The sequence below is a fragment of the Leguminivora glycinivorella genome, chromosome 4, assembly GCF_023078275.1.
Source record: "Leguminivora glycinivorella isolate SPB_JAAS2020 chromosome 4, LegGlyc_1.1, whole genome shotgun sequence".
NCBI lineage: Eukaryota > Metazoa > Arthropoda > Insecta > Lepidoptera > Tortricidae > Leguminivora > Leguminivora glycinivorella.
In genome coordinates, this window is record NC_062974.1 from 3998031 (window position 1) to 4018342 (window position 20312).

At 38.4% G+C, this 20312-nt stretch overlaps 1 protein-coding gene across 1 annotated transcript in view; it reads left to right on the plus strand.

Moving 5' to 3' along the window:
• Positions 1-20312, plus strand: part of LOC125225159 — a 71956-nt gene that overhangs the window by 17571 nt on the left and 34073 nt on the right. The window contains exons 7-13 of the mRNA XM_048128736.1: positions 232-333; positions 5902-6023; positions 6779-6908; positions 12423-12585; positions 13299-13416; positions 13877-13927; positions 14039-14186. Of these exons, the coding sequence (XP_047984693.1) occupies positions 232-333; positions 5902-6023; positions 6779-6908; positions 12423-12585; positions 13299-13416; positions 13877-13927; positions 14039-14186 (834 nt within the window). The remainder of the gene's footprint in view (positions 1-231; positions 334-5901; positions 6024-6778; positions 6909-12422; positions 12586-13298; positions 13417-13876; positions 13928-14038; positions 14187-20312) is intronic.

The following is a 20312-nucleotide window of genomic DNA, read 5'->3' on the forward strand; positions in this document are numbered from 1 at the left end:
AGCTCGTGTAGAACGCATACTATGCTTATTGTATGAGTGAAATATGACAGGTCGATTGTTCGCGTTTTTGACAGGCGGTAACTGTGCGGTAACCGAGAGAGGGTGGGCGGCATTTTCAGCGGGGAGCGGAAGTGGCCATACTGTACGATAGTACTCTTTATTATACTACTATGACTAGCATATAGCCTATTCTTGATACGATTTATTCAACCTATATATTTACCCTTTCAGCGCATAGACATCAGTTTGAAGAAGATGGCTTGCGAGGTGCTAACCGGCCTCATGGTGGAGCCAATCGCAAAGGACTTGTTCACGAGCTGCAAGGGCGAAGAGGTACAACATAATAGGCTACATGACCCTTCTAATTAACACAAGTTAAATTATGATCCATTGAAAATATTTCAACTCACACACAATGGGGGGCAAGAACCATATCGTTCTACCCTAGAGGTGGTCAGAGGGCGCTAGTAGTCCTTGTATAAATTACTCATATGAGAGATAATTTTGACCTCAGCAACTGTGACCTGGGTGGCAGAGTACGCTGGTTCGATTCCAGCCTCAGGCACCAGAGGCCTTGGTCACTTTTTCTTTCATACGTGTAGTTTATTTCGGTTTTCATTTACCTGACCCTTTTTTAAAGTCTGTCTTATATTACTGTCCAATTAGCCGAAAAAAATATGACTATATTTTATTATGACTTAAAAACCGCAAAAAATATTTTTAAAGTAAGTATCATTTTACGTGATCAGGCGAAAACAACATCAGCCATGTTAATGTATAGATTATCAGTGCATGACGTCATTTGACTTGAAAACAACATTTTCTGACATATACAAGTATGAGGCATAAATGTCATTATGTCAGTTATTGATTCGACATGAAGTTAGGATCGTATTTTATGACGTCATTACATCACTGACAGCGTTTTCGGTGGCCAAAATAAATAAAAAATTACACACCTTTTTATCGAACATACGTAGTCATCATACACTTTTAATACCCAAAATGTATAAATATTGGTTTCCTATGCCAAATACTGCATAAGACAATCATTGATTGTAGCAAATTTGATATGAGTCTATTGTTTACAATAGGGAGCGTGTTAGTGGGGACGTTTATCGACAAAAAGAGGCCAAACCTTCTTTTTCTTGACCAAAGCATGAAACTTGGCACAGTTGTTCCTTATATCAAAATAAGCCGATTAAGATCGGGAGCCTTCGAGCCTCCCCCTGGGGCTCGGGAGGGGGGGTCAAAGTACCGCTTCACCCGGCTTGCTTTGAAAAATTCTAACATAGCCCGTTTAGTTCATAGGTCATGTTTGGTATCGTTTTCGAGTAAATCAATAACGGAATTCATTTTTGGTACTAAATTATGATTTAATGGTAAATAAAATAAAAAAAAATTTAAAGTTTGAAATTTTCATCTACGATTTACAAATTCAAGTCATCATAAATGTCAAACTGTTTGCTTTTTCTACAAATAAAAAATATGATATGAAAGCCTATTTAATATAGGTTATGAATAATATAACTTTTACCCACCTTTACTAACGTTAAGTTTCATAAAAAAAACTTTAAGCCGCGCGGCGTCGGGACGCCGCGAGCGTAATTTTAAAATACCTTTATTTTATAAAACTCTATTAGAACCCGTTTAGCTATTAGGTCATATTTAGTACCGTTTTCGAGTAAATTAATAACGTAGAATTTAGTTTTGGTACTAAAATGACCATTTAATGTTAAATGAAATAAAAATAAAAATAATCATTTTCTGTGAGTTGCAAATTCAAGTCACGATAAATGTCAAACGGTTTGCTTTTTCTATAAATATAAAAATATGATATTAAAGCCTATTCACAAAGGATAGTACGCGTTCACCTACGCGAGCTTAGACTGTCTGCGGGGAACGCGCCTCTTTCATAAATTTGATCGCCCGTGTCAGAGGTGTGTTAATGCATAAATAGAAAAAGATTCATTATTATTGACGTGTCGACAACGGCAACACTCGGGTCGGACCACACGATCTAAAGACCGACTGTACCTGTTATTTATTCATTGTAGTAAATCCTGAAAGAAATTTATATAATAGTATTTTATACAATCGTGATATAATACAAAACTTTTCAGTCGAGTACCATGTGTAGTACGGTACGAGAGTGAAAAGCTTAATTATATCACTATTGTATACAATATTTTTTCTACGAGTCATCATCTTCATCATCAATGGACGGAAATATCACCATTCATGCAAGTTAAAATTAATATCAATAGAGTCGTTCACCGTTGTATCAACATCGAATTACCTAGCAACCAATTGTTTGTAATAAACGTCTCTGATTGGCCGATAACGCGACAGATAAAAAAAATGTGTTTCAGATGCAGGAAAATTTGCCAGGTATCGCAAATTAGTATAGAAATTGTATGAAGTTCTATTTTTGAAATTATTATAGTTAACTAAAGTCAATTATAATGAGCTTATTATAATTGAGTCGGAACTGCCATAGAGTATCCAACACTGAAAAGTTAGCACTTATAGTTTAGTCTGTGGTGTCCTAATTGACAGATTACTCATACTCATACTATACATTCCCTTCACAAAAACATAGCTGGGTACATATGAAACTGCATAAAAAAGGCTCTACCCTCTTTATGCAGTTGCATCGGTTTTTGCAACCTGATTTACATTTACATCTTGTAACTTCTAAGCAGTGTTGTCTGACCAGTGTGGTACCCATTCGTCTCCTTCTTCCTTCCATCCCCAAGAAGACGGACTTGGCAAATTTTGGTGTGGCACCAACGCCAACGCCTGACTCCAAACAAGAACGCCCTGAGTCCCATTTCTCAAAACTGAAAGTTACAAGTTACAAGCGGAAGTCTCTTTCCAACTTGTCATATTAGACATTGACAACCAGTTGAAAACTGTAACTTGTAGCTTCGAGAAATGGGCCCCTGGTACACTGTGCGCAGTATATGCTGATCCAAGGCAGCCTCTGAAGGAGGTATGTTCTCCAATTGACGATCTTTTTGGTACCTAAAGAGGTAGGTACTTCGACCACTCATTCACCGTTGCGCAACGACTTGGTCTGAAACAATATGTGCATTATCATTTTAGAGTCTACAACTATCAAATTACAACTTTTTGGTGGATCACGTAACCTTCAGTATTACCCACTTACGTTACGTATCATAGAAAATTATTACAAACTTTAGTAGAATCTGATTTGCCTCTGATATTGCTCCATCTTGTAATAGTTTGACACCTTGAGTGGCCTGGCTAAGCTTCAAAGCCAAAAGAAAACGTTTCTAGATTAGACATAGTATGGGATAGGTACGATAAACGCAGCTTGAAACGATCAACAAGGGAGAAACATGGCCACCCAAGGCTTCAAACTATTACGAGATGGAGCAATATCATAGATAGGCTAATCAGATTCTACTAAAGTTTGTAATTATTTTGTATGATAGGTAAGTGTGTAATAGTGAAGGTGATCCACCAAAATGTTGTAATTTGATAGTAGCAGAATCTGTTTAAATAAAATGACAATGCACATATTGTTTCAGATCAAGGGTCCTTACGCAACAGTGAATGAGTGCCGGAAGAACCTCTTTACTAGAAAAGATCGACACTTGGAGAACATACCTCCTTCCGAGGCTGCCTTACTTCATCATATACTGCCATTTGTCTAAGACTGGGGCTAAAGACATGCCAACCACACCCTTGCTGCCGACGCATTAGGACACCACGGACTCCACTGTCAGTCTATTGCTGGCCGAATTTTGTGACACACTGCACTTAACGATTTAATCCGCAAGGCTCTCGGCACAGCGAACATGCCGACAACCCTCGAACCTGTCGGCTTGTCAGCAGCAGACGGAAAGCGGCCTGATGGTTGCTTGCTTTTGCCTTGGTTTCTGGGACGACCCTTGGCGTGGGGCGTGACCTGTGTGGATACCTTGGCTCCGTCCAACGTCTAGCGCTCGGCCCAGAAACCAGAGACTGCTGCTGCAAAACGCCCAGTTTAAACGCACAAATATGCATTTTTAAAAAACAACTACATATTTGCGGCAATTGCATTTGAAACATTTGGACCATGGTCATCAGACACCAAGCAGTTCGTGAAGGAAGTTTCCACCAAACTTGTCTGGGTGTTTGGTGACATAAGAGAAAAAGCAAACGGTTGACATTTTTGTTGACTTGAATTTGCAAATTATAGATGATTTTTTTTTAATTTATTTACAATTAAATTATAATTGTAGTACCAAAAATAAATTCTTTGTTATTAATTTACTCGAAAACTATATCAAACATGACCTAATAGCTAAACCGGGTCTAATAGAGTTTTTAAAATAGAGGTATTTTAAAATTACGCTCGCGGCGTCCCGACGCCGCGCGTCTTAAAGTAATTTTTTAGTGGAACTTAACGTTTGTGAAGGTGAATAAAAGTTATATTTTTTATAATCTATATTAAATAGGCTTTCTTATCATATTTTTTATTTATAGAAAAAGCAAACAGTTTGTCATTTATGATGACTTGAATTTGTAAATCATGGATGAAAATTTCAAATTTTTAAATTTTTTTAATTTTACTTACCATTAAATTATAATTTTAGTACCAAAAATGAATTCTACGTTATTGATTTACTCGAAAACGATATCAAACATGACCTAATAGCTAAACGGAGTCTAATAGAGTTTCTAAAATAAAGGCATTTTAAAATTACGCTCGTGGCGTACCGACGCCGCGCGTCTTAAAGTAATTTTTTTGTGGAACTTAACGTTAGTAAAGGTGGATAAAAGTTATATTTTTATAATCTATATTAAATAGGCTATCATGTCATATTTTTTATTTATAGAAAAAAGTAAACAGTTTGTCATTTATGATGACTTGAATTTGTAAATCGTGGATGAAAATTTCAAATTTTTTAATTTTTTTTATTTTATTTACCATTAAATGACAATTTTAGTACTGAAAACGAATTCTACGTTATTGATTTACTCGAAAACGATACCAAACATGACCTATTAACTAAACGGGGTAAGTTAGAATTTTTCAAACCAAGCCGGGTGAAGCGGTACTTTGACCCCCCTCCCGGGCCCCAGGGGGAGGCTCCCGAAGGCTGATCTTAATCGGCTTATTTTGATATAAGGAACAACTGTGCCAAGTTTCATGCTTTGGTCAAAAAATTTAAGGTTTTTCAATAAACTCCCCAACTATGTTAAAGAATCTGTCGTTTAAGGGTTGGTGCAGGCGGAATGCAAATGCTCAGCCGGCCCAGCAGAAGTGACAAATCGCGTGGTCTTTCCCTTCCGCTCCCGCCAGCTTTACACGCGCATTCTTACACACACGATCTAGACACGCGGTATCGTGTGAATCGTGTCAAGCCCAGTTCAAGTAACAAAACTGGCGTGCAGCACCGTGTTACACGAACCATTTGGAGCCACTTTTGACTCTCTCATCATAACTCAAAAACTATTTCACATAAACGTGTCAAATTTATGGCTATTTCACGCGCGATAGAGCGAATATATAAAGGCGGCTATTGTTGACGCCACGTGGCAATGGACGCTACGTCGTGTGTTAACGCACTTTTAGCCACATTAGTGGTTCTAAATTCAGAATTGAAACTTGACATCGACAGCATCGGCACTTCATTTTAAACGCCTTCTTTAAGACAAGTAGTTTACCTTGGAGTCGCTCTCTTACGCTTTGGAGAATATAATCGGCATAATTGAACTCTGTTTCCTACATTGTAGATTCGAATTTCACCACACCTATATAATTTCCGGGATTTAGGAGTGAGCGTGACGTATTTGTGTAGCTTGTCGACAATCACAAGAATTAATTTATTTATTATTAATTCAGCGCAATTCTGTATTGTATACTATAGTGATATTACACGTCAGGTGGTGGCAACGAATCTGCACATCAAACACGTTGGTTTTAACACCGCGCTGTGCACACTCATCACGGCCAGCGTGACCGATGAAGGGGCCGACGTGTATCTGCAACTCGGCACCGTGCATTTGTAAGTGGCCCTATAAAACTATGCGACACAATTAGTTGAACTGTATGAAAACGGAGATTACTTTTTTTCACCACACCCGTTGGTGTGTAACGCTCCGCGCACACGGATGCAACAGTTGCACGGCGACATTTTTTGCCTCTGTCGTGCGTCCATGGAGTGACGACAGAGACAAAAAATGTCGCCGTGTGCGCGGGCCCTAAAGGCTCTCTTTGCTATTTCGTTTTCTTTCAACTCGTTTTTGACATGAGTGGCACTGAAACTTGAGTAGTTCATGTGCTCTGCTTACCCCTTTATGGGATACAGGCGATTCTGTATAAACCTACCTTCACTTTTGTAGTTAACTCAATACACTTCTCAAGTATCAGGGTCCTTCCAGTGTGCATAGCCGAATGCATAAATGCTTCACGAAACGCCACGAATCGTGAAGCGTTTGGAAATTCGGCTACGCACACAGGCCTGAATAGAAAAGCGTAATAAGTCTTATAACATTTATTATATTATAGGACATTCTTACACAGATTAACTGTGAGTTCCACGGTAACCTCAAGAAGGCTTGTGTTTGCAGGTACTCGATATATATAATATACAAATACTTATATACCTACATAGAAAACATCCATGACTCAGGAACAAAATATCTGTGCTCATCACACAAATGTCCTTACCGGGATTCGAACCCGGGACCGCGGCGTAGCAGGCAGGGTCACTACGCGCTAAGCCAAACCGGTCGTCAAGCAGATTGATTTACTTTACAGTATGGTTGAAAACCGTCTAGCAAGATACGTTGTGAGCGCCTGGGAGCCGGCTCTGGAGGCTATCTTCAAGCACCATCCGTCAGCCAAGCTGGCTTATACAGGAAGGCTGGATATAAATGACTTTACTCAGGTTCGTGTTATTATATCGCACTAAACGGGCCATTTTTAGGGTTCCGTAGTCAATTAGGAACCCTTATAGTATCGCCATGTCTGTCTGTCCGTCCGTCCGTCCGTCCTTCCGTCCGTCCGTCCGTCCGCGGATAATCTCAGTAACCGTTAGCACAAGAAAGCTGAAATTTGGTACCAACATGTATATCAATCACGCCAACAAAGTGCAAAAATAAAAAAACCGGCCAAGTGCGAGTCGAACTCGCCCACCGAGGGTTCCGTACCTACAAAACTATTAGGTACTTTTACGTTACTCACATAAGTCTAAAGACTGGGCTAGGCTAGAAGTATAGGTTCTCTAATGAGCATAATTGTGTTTAGCGCCATCTCTCGACGAATTCGCGAACTAATTAGCACAGCTTGCGTGAGGTCTTTTATAATGTTAACCAAATTCAACATTTTTTATTTTATTTTAAAGTAGGTGTTTTATGTAAAATTTCGTAGCTATAAATTTTAACACCTTTATTCATAAACGTAGACTAAAGTTATCCAGCCGATAAAGTTCGTTTATCCCTTTCTATCACACCAATACGTCGGAAAGGGACAACCGAACTTTATCGGCTTGATAACTTAGTGTACGTTTATGAATAACGGGGTGAGTATTACCGTACTGTAAAAATGTAATGTATAGTTGTATACGGATTAATGAATTTAATATAGATAGGTAATTATTGATATGTGGCAAAACGAAGGAAATTGTTTACACCTTCGCAATAAGTATCTAATGATATTTTTTTAATTTACCATGTTACTTCACGTACCTACTTAGGTACTTATTTTAAAAACTCTGAAAATGTCTATTGAGTTTCTGTCGCAGACCACCATGTGGCTTCTGCATATTCTGCGCTGTGATAGAGTTGCCATAGTAGGTATGTATACCTATATTGTATAATAGGCAATAAGAGGCAAAAAACATATTGTGCTAAAATATTTAAAATACCTACAGTCATTTCCGAAACGTGTGAATTCATGTCAATACTTTCTTTTATCAGTATTACACGAAGTAGGTAAACGTTTCGTGGCAGCGGCAGCGCACACTGCAGAGAGCGCACGTGGACACCGGCGCGGCGCCACAGAATATATAATAGCACAAGTAAAGAAGGCCCACTGCTTTGATGTTTCCGAAATGTCGCCTTTTTAAATACCTACAACATTCTTACAAAGAAACGAGCCGCACGTGCGCGGCGTCCGGTGATAGGGTTACCAATGGATCCAAACGAATTAATACTCACATTAAATGTTATATTATTATATTCAAGTCTTGAGTACTTTCTAGGTATATACGCTGTATTTATATATTTTTGTTCAAGGTTCCAACATCACAAGCCTTATTGAACTTTTCCGTGGGACTTAATCAGTAGTAGATCTGTATAAGAATATCTTTTGGTATTTATTTTATTCAATATGTCTATTTAATTAAGTATTATTAGCCATTCCACCCGCGGACATTGCTTAAAAATCCTCGCGACGTAAAGTAACAATAGAAAGTGCGAACGTGCATTCCGTGAGAATGTGCGCCACCCCTGAGTAGGCCGCGAACTTGCGGCCACAGCTCGCGGCCGCCAGGATATACTTGTAGCGCGGCGATAGGATAGCGGAGTGAGCCGCCCCTGGCGGCGCCAGCGGGCGCGTCTGTGTGCGTGAGCTAGGTATGCATACAACTACAACTGCTGTAGGCACCGCCCCCCCCTCAGCGCGTCCTCTGCGGCGCGGCGATAATCACCTAGCCCTAAGGCCCTGGTTTCTCTGGGCCGTCACACGCGCCCGGCGGCGTTTGGAATGTTTGGATGTGAGCCGCATGTGCCGCTGTGCCACACGCTGTCGGTCGCGGGTGCGTGGGTTTTCTGACCCTTGGTCACCCGTCGTCGGCGACGGAACTCAGAAGCTCTGGTAGACTGATTTTTGAACTGTTGTGTTGTGCTCTGATCAAAATGAATGCAAAAATACTTACATTGTAATTCTTAGAGGAAGAAGATTATACGCGACTTAATCCGTTTCCATATAAATATAGATATTACCCAAAAAAAAGAGACAGTCAAACGATATTTTTGTATGAAACCGGCAAAAAGAAAGTGAAATTTTTAACTTGGTACTCAAACACTTTCATTGTAGTAAAGAAAAATTTACATCATATATTCGATTAAGTATATCGAAAACAGTTCACAGAAGTACAATTCATCCATTGAATTACTATGTACTAAGTTACTAACATACTAGAAATTACACCCCAAACAAAGTCTGTGCTCCGGCCGGCAGCGCGCGGCGCATGCGTGGGGAGGTACCGTGTCATAGAGTAAGTGCGTTTTCACATTATCCGATCCGATATCGGATGTCGGACTGATATCCCATACATTACAGGCGCCATCTTGGATTTTTTCTATTGAAATCCTTCCGACATCCGATATCGGATCGGATAATGTGAAAACGGCCTAAGACTTGACCAATGACCACCTAGACGCGACACTCTTAGTGTAGACCTTTTATTATACTTTTTGTAAAATACTAACCCCCTTATTCATAAACGCACACTAAAGTTATCAAGCCGATAAAGTTCGTTTGTCCCTTCTCGGCGTATTGGTGTGATAGAAAGGGACAAACGAACTTTATCGGCTTGATAACTTTAGTGAACGTTTATGAATAAGGGGTAAGCAGTTTAATTTTAGCACTATCATACATTGTGCTATGTTTAAGTTCTACTAAGTGAAACAAAAATACATTATTGATTTTTTTCATATACCTACTTTAATTGCCCTTGAAGAAAATCATAGGTTATTATTGTATGAAAATATCGATTACAACTCGTGTTAGAACTGTGTAGCAGTATTCATAAGTATAACGTGAAATAAATTTAACATTTCTCTTTTATATATTACAAACAGAATATAATCACAATTACTATACTTCATTACCTACATGTCAAGTCTGTGCGATTATGATGCGATTAATCTATGATTTCGTTCAACAAAATGGCAGCGATAGCTTCGCGTTTGAGGAGCGTGTCCCTTCATTGAAATAATTACTTAAATAAAGATCGATTAACATAGCGTGTACACTAACCGATGAAATGTGACACGTCAGTTTTATTCGATTTTCTCGTATGGCTTAAACAGCATCTTGTTGCGCAGGAAGGCATTTTTACATTTTATTTGTGTGCAGGCAGAAACATAAGTCCAATGGACTTATGTTTGTAGCGCAAACGTTTTGCTCGCAGTGTCCTCTCTAGTATTACCTCAATGAGTTCATCTTTATCTTTAGTGAAGTCAGTCATTTTCCATATCAAGACGCCACCCGCCGTCCGTTGCTATTGTACAAAACGAATACAGACCGTCGCGTGCGGCGTGTGACCTTCGCCCGTCGAACCACCCGCCACCGGGGACGTTTCAAAGAAACCACCCTCAAACATTTCCGAACAAAACATTCGAACGTCGTCAGTCGCGGACCCGCGTAAAAAACCACAACACGTTCTATGAACATTGGTCAAGTGCGAGTCGGTTTTCGACTTTTCCATACAAAGAACTCATGAGCGCCTGAACGACTGTGATGGCAAAGTTAACTTTTCGCACTTTCAAGACTTTACGTATATATCTCGGAAACGATAAGAGATAGAGCAAAATGGACTTCAGATTTGGGCTGTCGTTGCCACAAATTCTATGTTTTCGTCAACAGAGACCTTTTTTTGGACCGATTTGAACAAAATTTTGCTCAGTCCACTTACAAACGGTCTTAAGCGCCTCCTTTTTAGTAGGAACTTAAGTCATTTTGGCAAATGAAAAAAAAATTGAACAATTTCTAAAAAGAAAAAGACAGAAATGAATTTCTTTCTACCTGTCCATCACGCTTACAAAATTTTAAGACGTTTAGTAACTGCTTGCAGCGTCAGTGAGTGAAAATCTTAATTTGAGTTTTTTTCTCGTAAGTCCGACTTACGCTTGACTGTAGATTTCTAATAGGTTTTCCTGTAATCTACAGGTAGAGGGCTATCTCGTGTATTTTTTTGAAAATTTTACGCTAAGTAGTTTCGGAGATAAGGGGGGGGGAATGGTCATTTTTTGTCTATTTTCTTAAATTACTTCTAAAGTACCAAAATTAAAAATTAAAAAAAAAATATATTTCAAATGCTCATAAAATGCTCTTTCATTTGATATATAACATAATATAGTTTTAATAACTTGGATTTTTAATTTTCAAGTTTACCCCCCAAAAGTGACCCCTATGATTAAATTTCATTTAATTAAATTACATGTACGTCTTTGGGCCACAGGTTTACATATGTGTACCAAATTTCAAGTAAATCGGTCCAGTAGTTTCGGAGAAATCGGCTGTAACAGAGGGACAGACAGACACACGAGTGATCCTATAAGGGTTCCGTTTCTCCTCTTTGAGGTACGGAACCCTAAAAATGGAAAAAAATGTTTTATTAGGGTACCCCCCCTACATGTAATGTAGGGGCTGATATTTTTTTTTCATTCTAACCCCACCGTGTGATATATTGTTGGATAGGTATTTAAAAATGAATAAAGGTTTACTAAAATCGTTTTTTGATAATATTAATATTTTCGGAAATAATCGCTCCTAAAGGAACTTGATAGATTCAGTAGTTTTTGAGAAAAATACGGAAAACTACGGAACCCTACACTGAGCGTGGCCCGACACGCTCTTGGCCGGTTTTTTTTTTTAAAGTTGTCCACTCCACTTTTTTGTAACATGGGTATTTTTTACGCGATTAATACTCAGAATCGCGAGCTCCTTCGATCCTGATAGGAGAAAAAAAATGTCCCAAGATTTCCATACATTTTTTCGAACCTTCCATTCCGTTACCTCCATACATAATGTATGAAAAAATGATAACGGAATGGGAAAAAAACCTTGGCACACTTTTTTCTCCTATTAGAATTGAAAGAGCTCACGATTCTGAATTCTAAAAATTTCCAAATCCCAAAAAAAGTGGGGTGGACAACTTTGAAAAAAATGGCCCATAGGTACATTTTTTTTCTAGAGCATTCCACAAAAACTCTACCATTGTCCCATACAATTACAACCCCGAATTTTCTGCAAATTGGCAGATTATGCAGAATTATGCACAGAAAACTGATTACATGTTCATAAACCCGTGCTCGTGTGGTGAGGTGACGGGTTAAGAATTTCAACACCCCCTTCCCTCCCGTGGGTGTAGTACAGTAGGCGAGAGTGTGTTTACAAAATATTTAGCGCTACATATCTACTCAAAAAATTGGTGAAGCAGGAGTGTGTGGGTCAAATTGTACAAACAAAGTTATATCGTTATATGTTAAAATCTCGTATCTCACACTGCACCTTAAAATTAAAACGCAGTTTCCAAACATTTTAAAGCAAAGTAGTGACGATATGTTTTGAAATCTCGTCACTTCAGATCAATACCCCCCTATACGCGAATAAGACCAGTCTCCGTTTTACTATTTCAGCCCTTTTGTCTCTCATGAGTTGTACATATTTGCAGGAAGGTTTCTACGTCCAAAAGCGACTGTCCACTCCATTCCCCACCATCAAACAGCTGATGGACAAACCACCACCCCACGAAGATGCAGTGTTCATAACCCTCTTCCAACCACCTGTTTCCGAGTCAGGAGTTGCTTCTGACGTCAACATCGGATACTATCAGTGTAAGTTCTAACATAGTGAGCGAGAAACGAAGAAAGAGTGAAAGAGAGATAAGATCAGACCTTCACAGTATAATAAAGAGTACTATCGTACAGTATGGCGGTATGGCCACTCCCGCTCCCCACTGAAAGTGCTGCCCACCCGCTCTCGGTTGCCACACGGTTAGCGCCTGTCAAAAAGGCGAACAGTCGACCTGTCATATCTCACTCATATAAGCATGGTATTACGCGTTCGCCTACACGAGTTTAGACTGCGTGCTAGGAACGCGCCTTTTTCATATATTTGATCGCCAGTGTCCGAGGTGTGATCACACGAGCCAGACTGCACTTCTGTCGGCGTTTCGTGTCGACGATTGCCATTCGGCTACGCTGGCAGCTCTTGTCAATCGACTAAAAAAAACTATTTAGCCGTCAGTTAGATTATCAAACAATTATAGACACGCATTTTTTATTTTTTCTCGTAAACGAAAAATGACGACGGTACAGTTTCGCGTGACGTCACGCCTAGGTACAATTTTTACTTAGAAGTGACGTCACAAGTCCCCACTCCGGAACTTTGATGCTCTATATCTTTGTATTTTTTTCATTAGTTAGAAAAAGCGAAAAATATGTGATCAGTATTTTTGGACGATGTAAACAGAATAACGGACTAAACAGAATACCATTTTTTTTTATGTAGTCTCGTCATCCCTATTGACCTGTGTCTTTTGTTTCAGTCCACGGTAGATCGTCGACCATGATGACTACGTCTTCGATGAGAATGCGACCCCCGATCCCCGACGACATCAACTTACGTGGCTACATTCTGCAGCAACGACTCTGGTTTGGCGATCCGTGAGTTTCAATCAAAGTCAATCGTGTTTGTGTCAGTTCTCTCTAGCTCTTTCTTCGGTGATATCAACTTATTCTCCTGCTGTAGCACATTTAGGCCTGATTTAGACGGCGTGCGAACTCGCATGCGATTTTAGTTACATTACGGGCTGTTGAGGTTACATACAATTTTGCACAGCCATTAAATACCGCAATGTAACAAAACTCGTATGCGAGTTCTCGTACCGTGTATATGGGCCCTTACTCGGAGTGCGAATTCGTGTGCGATTTTAGTTAAGTCCTTACTCGGAGTGCGAATTCGTGTGCGATTTAAGTTATGTACCTACAAAATTGCGAACTGTTGGCCCTTAAGAATTGAGTTCCGAAATCGAAAGTAACTACTATCTATCTCTATTAGTTCAAATAGAACTTAAGATAGAGATTCGTGGATGTATCCGCTTACTTAAATATTTTTTGATTTCAGAACAAAATCTCTTCGATATATCGAGATAGAAGCCGCGCATTATGAAGTAAGGTATGAAGCTTGTTTTGTCAATATCTAAAAACAATGTATACATAAATGGTAACGGCCGTGCTAGATTCCGACTCGCACTTGGCCGGTTTTATAAATTGGTAACTTGTGCAGATACCGAGACAAATGCGACGAAGTTTCCACGTCGCTAAAGGAACGCGCGCAGCTGCTAGCCGAATTTGTCGTGGAGCAGATGTGTGGAACAAACCAAGAGAAGGACTGTTCCATGCCTACAGTGGCCTTACATCTGTCGGATTTAATGGTAAGTGGTAAAGACTAGATTTTAAAGTCTAATTTGACATTATCCTTTATTCATTTAAAATCTTAGGCTAGGTTTTTATAATAATATATTACGAGTACAACAATAAAATGCAAAAACAAAAAAAAAAAAAACATAATTATCAAACACATTATAATAAAATAAATGACCCGAATCGTTCAGTAACGTGCAGACTGCAAAGAGAAGCTAATCAGAACCATAAGAGACTCGTCAGACTATCGCCCTGAAATATTTCTCGCACAATCCATATGACGCCTTGCGGATTAGGGAGGTCATATATATGAGTCATATCTATCTCTTGGTTGACGAAAGATGGCCCTCTGTCTCAACATGGGCAAGGATATTAAAGCTGCATCAAGTTTATACAGCTCTAATACCCTTTTCTCCAACGTTTCATGTTATTTTATCTCGTTCGACCCGTGTGTCTTTAAAAAATGCACAACTTAAAGTCTACCCTTGTCCGAGAATTCATGAATCACAACGAATAGGTACACAGATATCATATCATATCATATCATTCTTTATTGCAATCATGTTCATTTTACATAGGATGGTATTCAAATATTATAAGCCTTATAAGGTAGGTACATGATACCCTGTTAGGGCATGGCAATAATCTTAAGGACTACTTAGTGAACTAAAAGTAAAGTAAAGTAAAATTAGTCTTAATATAATTCTATACATGGAGATGATAATTGAATAATAATTTTTATAATTGATAGTTACTGACAAAATATAAGTATAATTTGTGATCATAAAATTTTAAAATAATAGGTAGTCAATAATTTAGTACAAAGTAGGTATAATAGTAAATAATAAATAATTGAAATTAAAATTATAATAATCGTTATGTCCTTCAAAATCAATTTGGCAAAGTGTCGTCATTTAAATATTCTTCGATTGTATAGTAACATTTGTCTTGGAGAAGTTTCTTTAAATTACTTTTAAATACTTTGATGTCACAGTTCTAACCTAACCTAACCTACTTTTTTTCCTGCAATAACTGTTGAGGTAGCTTGTTGGCTATGGTAGCGCATCTATAATGGGGGCCGTTTCTATACATAGCTAGATTTGAAATTTGTAAAAGGTACTGAATTCTGTTCCGTCTATTTGAGGTGATTTTTTGTAAGGGAAATAAGTTTGCGTTATTTCTGACAAACATGGCCGCTTCCATAATGTACATACTAGCTAAAGTTAGAATTTTATGTTTTATAAAGTGAGGACGGCTGCTATTAGGTATTCGCGTATTAGTAAGGATGCGTATACATTTTTTCTGTAAAACAAACAGTTGGTCTACTTCTGTGCTCGCACCCCACAATATTATTCCGTAATTAAGCCAAGAGTTTGCGTACGCGTAATATGCAGACAACGCCGTTTCAAAGTTAGTATTTATTTTAAGCACGCTGAGAGCGTATATAAATCGAGACAGTTTAGTGCAAATTTTTTGTACATGCGATTTCCAATTTATATTTGAGTCGATATTTGTTCCTAATAAATTAAATTCCGATACTTCCTCTATAGGCGTATTGTCAATCGTAAGTGACATTTGGAGTGATTGCTTCTGTACCGGTTTGAACTGGATAATTTTAGTTTTCTTTAAATTTATTGTTAGGTTATGGTCATCGAGCCATGCCTGAGTTGTTGTAAAAATGTCTTGTAATTTTTCATTCCAAGTTTCATTATTCGGACAACCAAATAATAGCGAGACATCATCCGCAAACATTATACATGTTAACACTTTAAGTTCTCGCGCTTTGTACACATATTTAAAGTCACACACAGGTCGAACGCGATTAATTAACATTATTTTTACCTTTTTCGCCATATATCTACACAAATCTGCAATCTTGCTTACTGCGGAAACGAATCACTGGATTGAGCTACACAAACCCAAAGTTCTTTCCACCGAGCGACACTATTATCCCCGGATTGTGAGGGAGGCGATCGAAATTAAAAAAAATCCTAAAAACTTTAACAGGGAAGACGGGTATAGATTATCGCCAACATGGGGACCAGTGATTCAAATGTTCAAACCAAAAAATCTATCTTCGGACCAGTGCGCGGATGTTGTGAGTGCTGTGTGTCGTGCGGTGGGAAATAAACAATAACTAAAAGCGGGTAGATTATATTTATTTTCACCTCACTAGCTCGGAAAGGACTTTTTTATTCTTTAAAAACAGATAGCAAAATCGCATTTTATCCACAAGAGTGCAAAGAATATTTGAAATCCGAACGTGTCATTAGTTACTTTTTTAAATATAATTTCTTGTAAAGGCATATCCCAGACGGGACAATTTTCTCCATGTGCTTAAATTGTCTTAACAAATCATGTGATGTGAACGTAAAAATAATTTCATATCGAATTGTATCCGACTAAAAACACTAAATTCAAACAATTTTATAACATGATTTTACCATAAAACACTTGAAATCGTACAAAAAATTGTATTTTTGACTTTTCCATTGTACTTATTCAGAACGCACCTTAAATAACATTGCAATCTCAAAACGCGTGAAACGGAACGCACCCAAATAGATTTTTCTTCTTGATTCTTAATTTGAAACTTTTGTGGTGTCGGTGGGTGCATAGTGGAAATTGTAATAAAAGAAAATTGACATATTTCTGTGCAATTATGTTCCAGTTGTTTTTTAACCCCCGACGCAAAAACGAAGGGGTGTTATAAGTTTGACGTGTCTGTCTGTGTGTGTCTGTGTGTTTCTGTGTGTGTCTGTGTGTGTGTGTGTCTGGCTGTGGCATTGTAGCTCTCGAACGGATGAACCGATTTGTTTTATTTAGTTTTTTTGCCTGAAAGCTGAGTTCGTTGGGAGTGTTCCTAGCCATACATACATACATACATATAATCACGCCTGTGTCCCATGAAGGGGTAGGCAGAGCACATGAAACTACTCGTTTCAGCGCCACTCTTGGCAAATAAGGGGTTGAAAGAAACCGAAACTGTGACATCCATGCCCTAACCATGCATGTATCCATGTTCCTAGCCATGTTTCATTAAAATCGGTCCACTATATCGCGGTCGGGGGTTTTTTCTAAATTTTAATTTTGTGGTTATATTGCGTGTTTCCTCGCTTTAGTGAGGTTAAAAGTTATGTGTTACACACGGGATGCAAAGTTATTTTACCTCGTGTGTATTGCAATACTCTCTACGCTCAGGATTCTATTTTTGAACTACTCGCTTCGCTCAGGATTCTATTTTCGAACCACTCGCTTCGCTCGTGGTTCAACCATAGAATCCATTCGCTAGCTCGTAGTTCAACCCTAGAATCCATTCGCTAGTTCGTGTTGCAATTCCACACTCGGTTAAAATACAACTTTGCTCCCTTGTTAACAAATAACTATTGTCTACCCCGAACATTTATATAAATTAATATCGGGTAGTTTTGTGTTGTTTACATCTCCGGTGACACTTTGCTGGGACGTCAGTCTTCCGCGACCACGGCCAGTGCAACCTGGCCGAAACGTTGGGAAAAAAGGTAAAAATAATGTTAATTAATCGCGTTCGACCTGTGTGTGACTTTAAATATTATACATGTTGTGTCTAATATTGTAGGCAAGTCGTTTACATAGGCTAAAAACAACAGACACCCGGCCACACTTCCTTGGGGAATTGAGTACGAAGTATGTCGTGTTTCTGATATTACCTCCTTAATTTGCCCAGAGCCCTTAAAAAAGTGATTTATTTGTACGTACTGGCTACGGTTCTCAAGGTACGACCTAAACCATTGATGGGCGTTTCCGCGAATACCCATACCATTCAATTTTGACAACAGGATTTTATGGGAAACGCGATCTTAAAGCCGTGTCGTAGCATACTCGTGTCGAGCAATAAACCAACGCTGTACTGTTTCCGATCTAAAGTACTGAGGATTTCCTGAACGTAATTATAAACTGCAAGTATAGTGGAGTGGTGTTTTCTGAACCCAAATTGATTTTTGTTAAGAACATTAAATTTTTCAAAAAAACTATATACTCTATTAATCATTGCTTATACCTACTTAAATATCCAATAATTGTACTTTGAATGGGGTATGATGCCGATCCACCGGTACACTAAGAGGCTCAACTGGAGATATTTGAATCCTGTCAGATTCTATATTAGATAGTACCAAATCTAGGATTCGACCAAACTCATTCAAAACAGGGTTTACATTCCTTAACTGACTCTTTTTAGTAAAATTCCTAAAAGCTATCTGTCCACTTTTGTTAGAATTAAGATTAAAATCTCCTATGATAATAATATCGTATCTGAAATATTTATCAACAGCATTTTGTAAGTATTTTAAGACATCACAGTACTCGTCCTGTTTGTAATTGGGAGGTATATATACAGCACATAAAATTATATTACTTTTGTTTGTTTCTAGAATCGCGACTAATAATTCTTTTTCATCAGTTAATCCATCGACGTCTGTGATTAGTCTCAAGGAGAGCCCACTCTTAGCAGCTATTGCTACTCCTCCCCCATTACCTTTGTCACCCACGCGGTCTTTCCGAAACACTCTGTACCCTGCTGGAAATAACTGGTCATCCCTGTCTGAGCTTTTAAGGGACGTTTCAGTAACTATTATTATATCGTGGGAACAGCTACTTACATTCTTATAAAATATGTCGAATTTTGTTCGCAAGCCATTGACGTTTTGGTAAAAAATGTTTATTTTAGAGCATAGGTTTATTTGGGGGTTCATCGGAAATTGTCTCGGGCATCTCAACATGAGGGCTCCTGTCCCTATAATGTGTCCCGTCTTTCTCATTTTGCTCACGTTGCCTTTCGCGCCTGCTTTCTGCTCTATCCATGTATTCGCGATGAAATGCGTTTCTATTCTTTTGGTGCCAATACCTGTCTGTAAATCTACGGGATGAACATTTATTATGTTCTGTCCATTCTCTAATGATAGTTCCTTCTGGCCAGTTCTCAAGGACTATAATGGAACGAACTAAATCTGAAGGCACACTGATCTTAAACGATGCGAATCCATATCGATCAATTGTTCCACGCGATCGATCCTCAACATACCATGGTGCTTGTTGCTCCTCCTTGCAAATTTTTTTGAGGTTTGCTTTTATATCATCAACAGTTGTGCCTATTTTCAAGCCGGATACAAAAAGATGGGTTAATGGTACTGCAGGTTCCAATTTTATGTTTGTTTCATTTTTTGGATACTCGTCACCAGAGTTATAGTGATTTGAGCGAGAAGTACTGGGGCGGCTCGTGTCCTGCCGTGAAGGCCCTGCTGCTTCCAAATCAATAGCATCTACATGTGAAGTTTTGGGTATATGGTCCCTTTTTAGAGAAGAATTTGCTACTTCCTCTTTTCTAGTTAGATTTACATGTAACTCATTTTCGTGTCCAAGCTGAACATATGAATCTGCAAAAGAATAAAGTGCAGTATTATGAGTAGGTAATAAATGGTACCTATTTAATATTGTCTTCGGTTACCGCGATAGTTACTCATGAAATAAAACTATGGAAACGGATTAAATCGCGTATAATGAATTTAAAATTATGGTATGGTAATGTACCTATTTATTTTATTTTATTTATTCATAATGTATAACTACTGAGATTGCCCATCTATAACATACCTACGCTCTTGTCGTGTGTGCAGAAATTACCTACCCTATGGAATGTTACCTTTTTTGAAAACCGACCAAGAGCGTGTCGGGCCACGCTCAGTGTAGGGTTCCGTAGTTTTCCCTATTTTTTTCAAAAACTACTAAACCTATCAAGTTCAAAATAATTTTCCTAGAAATTATTTATAAAGTTCTACTTTCGTGATTTTTTTCATATTTTTTTAACATGTGGTTCAAAAGTTAGAGGGGGGGACACACTTTTTTTTCCTTTAGGAGCGATTATTTCCGAAAATATTAATATTATCAAAAAACGATTTTAGTAAACCGTTATTCTTTTCTAAACACCTATCCAACAATGTATCATACGTTGGGGTTGGAATGAAAAAAAAAATCAGTCCCCACTTTACATGTAGGGGGGGTACCCTAAAAAAACATTTTTTTCCACTTTTTGTTTTACCACTCTGTCGGCGTGATTGATATACATATTGGTAACAAATTTCAGCTTTCTAGTGCTAACG